General features: G+C 37.3%; 1 protein-coding gene across 1 annotated transcript in view; it reads right to left on the bottom strand.

Moving 5' to 3' along the window:
- Positions 1–344: 344 nt before the first annotated feature.
- The window catches only part of LOC105525743 (ubiquitin-conjugating enzyme E2 Q2-like), a 19908-nt gene continuing 11322 nt past the window's right edge, over positions 345–8930 (bottom strand). The window contains exons 3-6 of the mRNA XM_011961484.1: positions 7515–7571; positions 3232–3369; positions 736–820; positions 345–361 (exon numbers count right to left, since the gene is read on the bottom strand). Of these exons, the coding sequence (XP_011816874.1) occupies positions 345–361; positions 736–820; positions 3232–3369; positions 7515–7571 (297 nt within the window). The remainder of the gene's footprint in view (positions 362–735; positions 821–3231; positions 3370–7514; positions 7572–8930) is intronic.

The following is an 8930-nucleotide window of genomic DNA, read 5'->3' as shown; positions in this document are numbered from 1 at the left end:
ATTATAAGCCAAGGTGTTCAAGGAGAAAAATTTGCCATGGACGGAACTATCAAAAGCTAAATCACTAAAAAATTGATATTTTTCTACAACTGTCCTATATATACATGTCCAATATGAATCCCACCCCCAACACCCCCCTTTTTTTTAAGAGACAGGGTGTCTCACTCTGTCACCCAGGCTAGAATATAATGGCGCAATCACAGCTCATTGCAGCCTTGACTTCTCCAAGCTCGAAAGATCTTCCTGCCTCAGGCTCCCACCACCTCTAGTAGCTGGGACTACAGGTGTACTCCACCTATATATTTTTAAAGTAATAACATAACTACCTCTACAATAAGAGTTGATTATGTTGCTTTCAAAACTGGGGGGAAAAATCACAAAAATCAACTTGGCAGTCATTCTCTGTATAATGAAATGTATTACTCTTATTTACTTACCAGGCAATATTGTTCAAGCTTTTTGCCAGAAGATAAAAATCATGTAAATGTTCACTCTATCAGGAAGATGACAAAAAAATTCCGATGGACCAACAAAAACAATTTCTTTAAATCCAAAAAACAAGCAAACTCATCCTATCTTGCGCCCTACATCTTTTGGAACTTGATTGCATTTGAGGTTCACAAAATAAGGCTAGTAAACATTTCCATTTCTGTCCAGTTTTAAGAAATGACATTTATAATCTGACAACAGAAAAGAACAAAAGAACAATAAGAGCAGGGATTTAGAGATCCTTACCTGTCTTATAACTCTGTGATCTATATATGTTCCTGAGTTCTTTCATAAATCTATCTGAAGCTTGCACTGACCCAGATACTGCAGCCTGAAACACAAAAGCCACTGTTTACCAGGGTCTACTGAGCCAACTAATTTAAAGATTTAAGGTATTTCAACCTGCTCTAAAAGATTACAGTAGCCAGGCAGGGGGCTCACACTTGTAATCCCAGCACTTTGGGAGGCTGAGGAGGGTGGATCACTTGAGGCCGGGAGTTTGAAACCAGCCTGGCCATCAGGATGAAACCCCATCTCCACTAAAAAAATACAAAAGTTGGCTGGGCCTGGTTGCATACGCCTGTGTGCCTACATGCAACTCATTTCAGTTACTCGGCAAGCTGAGGCAAAGAGAATCACTTGAACCCAGAAGGTGGAGGTAGTAGTGCGCTGAGATGGCACCACTGCACTCTGGCCTGGGCCACAGAGCAAGACTCCATCTCAAAAGAAAAAAAAAAAAGAGAGAGAGAGAGAGAGAAATTACAATAAAAATGGATTACCACTCAACATTTTAAGAACTAAAAAAACAGTCCAATTAAATGAAGCATTATGAAGTCTCAAGAGATTATAAAACTAGACAAAAGTCTGGTTCATTTCCTATTTTTTATCATCTGAAAAACTCTAGCCAACATGTTCAGACCATCATGGACTCCACGATAGCACAGAATTCAGTATGAGTCTATTCCAAACCCCAGTGATTTTTGAAAATACTAGAAGACACTCAAGGTAACAAATTATTAACTAGAATAGACTTCCATTCATAAGACGACAAGCAAGAATATTGCACAGATGGTCTAGTTCACCCATTAAGACACTGAGAACCATGTGTGCCTACATGCAACTCATTTCAGTTTTTCAGTGCAGGGACTTCTATAAAGATGAAAACACGTCGATATCTTATCCTAGCACTAAATAGAAATGGAACCACTCTTTGGTCATGTGAAACTAAAGGTTTTAATGACGGCACTATACTATACTTTGAAGGAGAAAAAAAATCTAGTTTACGAAGATATTACTTCTTAGTTATGTAATCATGAACTTATTTCATATCTATAAAATATGAGAAGTTTTTCCTATCTCTAAAATATAAAGAGCACCTATTTCACACAGTGGCTATGAAGACTAAATGAAAAGATCTATAACGTACTTAGCATAGTATCGGTCATGCAAACGTGTTCAATAATTTATACTTGTTTTGAAGATAACTCAAACTGGAATCGATCACAAAACACAGAAAGTACAGTAACATTAATTCAAATGCTATAGTTTTAGTTTTTTAAATAATCAAGATATGGGGGATTGACTAAATTTCTTTGCTCTATGAAAAATTACCAATTAAAGTAATATATAAACAAGATTGAAGGAGGGAGAGTTATCTATATGATTTCAACATTTGGCATCTACTTGCCTAACAATTCATTCCCTGTTTTGGAGAACCTGTGCCCAATACAAAGTAACTGGTCCTCAGCTTTCATGGAGTTAGTAAATAGCTCTAATACCAGGCAGGAAGCAGTAAGTGTTCAGACAATCATTTGATGTTTCCCTACTCTGTCTAAGTATTTTATGTATACACACAGATAATTCTCATTTATTTTTCATAGCAATCACCCAAAAGGTATGTACTGTCTAACCATATTTTAGAGTTGAGCAAAGTGAAACCATCCGAGGTGTGTCTGTCACCAAACTCAGTGTTCCTTTCCCATCCTGCCACTTTAAATAAAAGAGATGTTAAGTCAAAAGAGAAACATTACTTTTGGTTTGGTCAGAGCAGGATGGATCAAAGTTAGCTTCATGAAGGAGAAATAATTTGAGTTGTGTTTTGTAGGAGAGAATGAATTTGAATATACAGATGCCACAGAAGGAAGGTCAGCAGAGAAAACAGCATAGACAGCTGGAAAGGGGCATATACAGGGATCAGCAGGTGGTTCAGGATGTGAAGAGCAGATGAACAGGATAAAAAGTGGCTATTCATAGACGAGAAAGATAACCTTGGGCAGCAAAACATATGACTGTGGCTGGGCATGGTGGCTCATGTCTGTAATCCCAGCACTTGGGCAGGCCGAGGTAAGAGGACTGTTTGAACTCAGGTGTTTAAGACCAGCATGGTCAACATAGTGAGACCTCATTTCTACTAAAAATCAAAAAAATTAGCCTGGTGCGGTGCCACATGCCTATAGTCTGAGATACTTGGGAGGCTGAGGCAGGAGGACCACTGGAGGCAGGATGACCACTGGAGCCTGGGAGATAAAGGCTACAGTGAACTATGATTGTGCCCCCGCACTCTAGCCCAGGCGACAGGGCAAGATCCTCTCTCAAAATCAATAAGCAAATGACTGAATCCACCACTAAAGCAGGAATGGAGGAGAAGAGCAGCTGAGATCGGCATGTTCATGAATTGCCTGGTATTAACTATAATTACTTGACCAAAAAGTCCAGGCTGCAGATATTTATACACAATTACACATTTAAATGGTCGTACCTTTCAGTCTTCCTAATTTTCTCTAATATTGCCCAATTTTCTTTTTCAATTCCTTCATCCTCCAACTTTTTCCCACTAATAGGCTCTTCTTTCATCTCATAATGATCTAAGTCTTCTATATCCTGCAAAAAGAAGAAAAATGTTAGCTTATTCAACCTATTTTTCTTCAGCAGTTTCTTATGCCAAAAGTTAAATTATTCTTGACTCAATGGGGGACAATAAACAGAATATATCTTTCCTATGGGGAGAGAGAAAAAGCCCCACATTCCATTCAAGAGGCTCTCACCTTTTGTATCCTATATTTTATTTAAAAGCTAGACTCTGGGTAAAGCAGATTTAAAAGCTTTACAAAGTCACAACTATAACAAAATAAACAATCATTTATTTATTTACTTCTTTATTCAATTTATTTTATTTTTTTAAGATAGAGTCTCACTCTGTCACCCAGGCGGGAGTATAGTGGGGCAATCTTTGCTCACTGCAAACTCTGCCTCCCAGGTTCAAGTGATTCTCATGCCCCAGTCTCCTGAGTAGCTGGGATTATAGATGTACACCACCAAGCCCAGGTAATTTCTTTGTACTTTTAGTAGAGACAGGGTTGCCCATGTTGGCCAGTCTAGTCTCAAACTTCTGTCCTCAGGTGATCCGCCCACCTCAGCCTCCCAAAGTGCTGGGATTACCAGCGCGAGACACCACACCTGGCCAAGCCATCTTTTAAATCTCCTCTTAAGAGGCACCTTTTAAACAGTTTAGCAGCAGGTGTCAAGAACCTTAACTGTCCATAGTTTGTTCCAGAAACTCAACTTCTAGAATTGTATTCCAAGAAACCAGTCTAAGATGTAAACACAAATTTAGGCATAAGGATACCTATTTCAACCTTGCAACCACAAAAACACAAAATCTGCATGTGCAAAAATAGCAAAACAGTTAACTCCATTAACTATTAAGAGGCCACTGAAATACCAACACGGCATAATTTCTCCTGTATCAAAAAACTTTGAAACGAAAAATGGAATACACAAAGAAATAGAAAGAATTTCAATTATGCTGAAATAAGCACAGAAAAAGACCAGAAGAACTTATATTGAAAGGTTAATTTCAATTAATTTTAGTTGTTATCTCTGGAGACATTTGGTGCTTTCCCCTAATTTCCAAGTTTATGGTTTTATGTAGTAAGCATCTATTGACATTAATAACTAAAATAGAAGTTACAGAAAGAATTTTATCTCAGGTGCTCAGAAGGCTGAAATAGAAGAATCGTTTGGGCCAAGGAGTTTGAGGCTGCAGTAAGTTATGATCATGCCACTGCACTCCAGCCTGGGTCACAGAGACCTTATCTCAAAAAATAATAATAATTTAAAGATAATTTGAATAATACCTCCCAGAACAACATCTTTATTCAAATCATTCTGCTGCCTCCATTCCCATACTATGTTCTTACATATATACAAATACATGCAGAATTGTTTAAATCCTAACTTTGTTCAATTACCTTATTTTTCTACTTCAATTGCCAAAATCTCTAAAGGAGTAATTTATATTTATCTCCATTTTTTTTCCTAAGCTGGCTAATTCACTGATTTCTGTATCAGATTACTGTCTACCTCCACTCAAATTCTGCCCATGACTCTGTACTTCATGGAGCTCCCTTCTTCCTGTGTGCACCTTTCAGCCCTGATCTTCCATCCTACACTTGTTTTCCTCATAATGCTCACAAATGCCTTTGGCCTGTATTTCCACCTGTACCTTCAACCTCAGTCATGTTCTCATCCACAAAATTTCTCCACATAAATATTAATCAGCACATCCCAAACAGAATTCAACATATCTTTCTAAAACAATATTCTCAGCACAAGATTCCCTGATAAAGGCCTTCCTATCAACAATCACACCAAATAGAAACATGCCTGTCTTGAATTCAAGACTTTTAACCATCTGCCTTTCCTGGCCAATCTTGCTTTCCATGACTTAACACATCAACCTTCCTTCTCAAAAGAAACGTATCGAATGAACCCAAACACACCAGGTCCAAGGTTGTTCTGGGCCTGTTTCCACGTTATTTTAGGAGCCTAGAATATCTGCTTTTCACCTGTCCTAATCTGACATCTCCAAAGTCCAGTCTCCTGCCTTTCTAGATTTCCCTCAAAGTTGCAGTCACGTGTTTATTATCTTGTGAAGGGAAAATGAAAGGGTTTGTGAACCTTGGTACAATGGCTGCCTGACGCAAGGAACAGGTTTAATGTTTTCATGCAGTTTATTCCACCTAAAATAAACTGCATAAAAACATTAAAACAAACTCTCATTCTAATTAGACAATTTTAAGAAGTATTTTACTCCCAGGATCATAAAACAAGCCTAGAGCCAGGCACAGTGGCACATGCCTGTAATCCCAGCACTTTGGGAGGCTGAAGTGGTGGATCACTTGAGGCCAGGAGTTCAAGACCAGCCTGGGCAACAGAGCGAGACTCAAACTCTACAAAAATTAAAAAATAAAAAATAAATTAGCTGGATGTGCGGCACCCACCTGTAGTCCCAGATACTCAGAAGGATCACTTGAGTTCAAGGTTACAGTGAGCCGTGCCCGTGCTACTGCACTCCAGCCTGGGTGACAGTGAAACCCTGTCTCAAAAAAACAAGCAAGCAAAAACAATCCTACAACACTACTTCTTTAGTTCGGAAGCACTCTAAAGTATATTTTAGATTAATAATTTCCAAACCAAGAAAATGAAAGTCTAAATTATAAGACCCCAAACAGAAAAAGTCTTTTAAAACAATCAATACCATGGAATTCACATACCTTCTATTTGGTCAAAGAAGAGACATAGATCTTTGTTGTGAGGTTTGAATTTAAATGCAAAGCTTCAGAGCCTGAAAACCTCTAAAATTATACCCATGACTGACAACTGGCCTAGGCTCAATGTCTTTGGAATTTGCTCTACTAAATTTGCTACTGTTGGAATGTATTCCCTCCAAAATTCAAGTGTTGCCAATGTGATGATATTAATAGGTAGGACTTTGAAGAGGTGATTAGGCCAAGAGGGCTCCTGCCTCCTTAATGGGATTAAGTCCCTTACGAATGAGGCTTCGCTCATTGGACTAGCTTGCTCTCCTGCCCTTCTGCCTGCTACCACATGAGGATGCAACAAGAAGACCCTAAGACACCAAATATTGATATTTTCATCTTGGATTTCCCAGACTCCAGAACTGTCAGAAAATAAATGACTGTTCTTTATAAATTACTCACTCTCTGCTATTCTGTTACAACACTATAAAACAGACTAAGACAAATTTCTTTGACAATTTTTCAACAAGAGACAGTTTCACTACTTCTGGCGAGTAGTACCTAAAATATTCTCAAACTCTCCTTCTATGGAAACACAAAATTTTTTAAACTCAGTAGTTCCTCTTCCAAAAACCAACCAAATACAGCGTAAGTACTGATTAGTATTAAATATAATTTATATTGCTAAAAGTTAAGAGCTTTTGTTTTCCAGAAAATCAAATACAAGAATTCAGATAAAATAGTTTGCTCAAAGGCATATCATGAGTTAGAGGTAAAGACAAAATTTATAAATTACATTCCATTCCAAATACAATGTGCTTTCAATTATTCCACATTAGTAGTAGTTTATAAAGGAGATAAGAGAATTACTCAAATGTTCAAAAATGAAGATATTTATAATTTATTTAATTTTATTTGTTTTTAAGACAGTCTCTCCCTTGTCACCCAGACTGGAGTGCAGTGGTACGACCTTGGCTCACTGCAACCTCCGCCTCCAGGGTTCAAGTGATTGTCCTGCCTCAGTCTCCCGGGTAGCTGGGATTACAGGCGCCCACCACCATGCCTGGCTCATTTTTGTGCTTTTGGTAGAGACAGAGTTTCACCACATTGGCCAGGCTGGTCTCGAACTCCTGACCTCACGTGATCCGCCCACCTTGGCCTCCCAAAGTGCTGGGATTACAGGTGTGAGCCACCTCGCCCAGCTGAAATGTTATTCTTATATAAAGGACCCACAGATTATATATTTACTTCTCCTAAGGTTGGGAAATCCAGTTTCCCGATGGGGAAAAAATTAAGCACAATTAGAAGAATCAAACTTAAAACTTCATGTTTCGGACTCTGATTTGTTTCTACCTTATAGCTTTGGGTAAAAATAACTTATGTTATGGTAAATGACAAAAAAAGTCTACTTGTAAGTTTCATTTTTATCCCTCACAAAAATAATGATCTAATGAGTTAAGAGATTAAAAAAAAAAAAATACCTACTTCAGCCATTTCTTCTTCTTCCTTTTCTTTTGAAGTCACTTCTTCTGTTGTCCCATTCTGAAATAGAGAAAGAATCTAGCAGGGCTACACAGAACAAGTATGCACAGGCTGAGTACATTAGAAGACTGGTGTCACAGCTTTAGGGACAAACTCTCAACCATCTGTCACTGCAGTCCCACTACCAGAGAGCTTATTAAAATTAAAATGTTCATGTTGAAATCCAACATTGATTTGACAAAGAACAGTTCTCAGCTTTTAAAAATGAAACAATTTTGAACAATTCAACTTAATGGGTGCCTTAGGAATAAAGAAAAGCAATCAGTCAAATACAAAGCAAAACTGAAAAAAAAATTAAAACATAATCTAATTTAAAATAAGGAAACATTTTACTTATATGGCTATGTGCATAAAATCAAAGGCTTATTTTGTTTAAAATAAATCTCCCAAACTATCAATTCCTTAAAATAGCTACCTTTTTAACTTTGAAAAGCCTGAATCACCACATGAATTCAATTGTCTTACATTTTAATAGGTCAGATGTGTTACTTATAATAGACACTTCCCAAAACTAAGAATTATGACATGATTACCACTGTGAGGTAATAAAGCAAATTTTCTTTCACTATAAAGTAAATTTTCTTTCAAGAAACATGTAATTTACTATCAAATATCTCTCTAAAAGACACAATTTACCAATTAACACAAATTACAATTATCAAGTTCAGAAATGAATCTAATGAATTTTTAGGAAGTGCCTTCATACCCAGTTTGGTCAAAGTTCAAAAGACAAGCTTCCTGGCCAGGACACAGCATACAAATGCATCTTTAACCAGGCCAGTTCAGGTTAGAACCCAGAATATGTAAAAGATCAAGAAACTAGGATCCAGAAATCAAGAACAACAAAGGTCTCAGGAGTATCTAAGCATCTGTTATTAGATACTCTGCTGGAATAATTCTCAAGAAAAACAAACCCCTGATCGCAGAGGGTATGAGAACTCCTCTGGATTAGCCAGCTGGAGAATGTCATGTAGACAAACATTTCCATGCAGAATTAACTTATATTTCCTTTAAATCTGCATCTCTTTAGACATTCTTTGTCTCCTAAAAACTAAATGGAAAAAAGAAGCAGGCAGCAGCTTCTAAAATGTAATTCATCCCTTCTTCGTTTCCCTACATTGTTATATTTCAAATCCAATTATTCTGGGTATCTAAAGAATATATACCCAGCCTCAAAGTCGCAAAGAGTTTGGTTACATCAGTGGTTGAAAGAGCATTTTTGAAATGCTAATTTTATTTTTTATTTTTATTTATTTATTTATTTTTATTATACTTTAAGTTCTAGGGTACATGTGCATAACGTGCAGGTTTGTTACATATGTATACTTGTGCCATGTTGGTGTGCTGCACCCATCAACT

This window comes from Colobus angolensis, unplaced genomic scaffold, assembly GCF_000951035.1.
Source record: "Colobus angolensis palliatus isolate OR3802 unplaced genomic scaffold, Cang.pa_1.0 Scaffold556, whole genome shotgun sequence".
NCBI classification, from domain to species: Eukaryota; Metazoa; Chordata; class Mammalia; order Primates; family Cercopithecidae; genus Colobus; species Colobus angolensis.
Note: the sequence above shows the minus strand (reverse complement) of the source record. Positions and strands in the feature narration are given on the sequence as shown.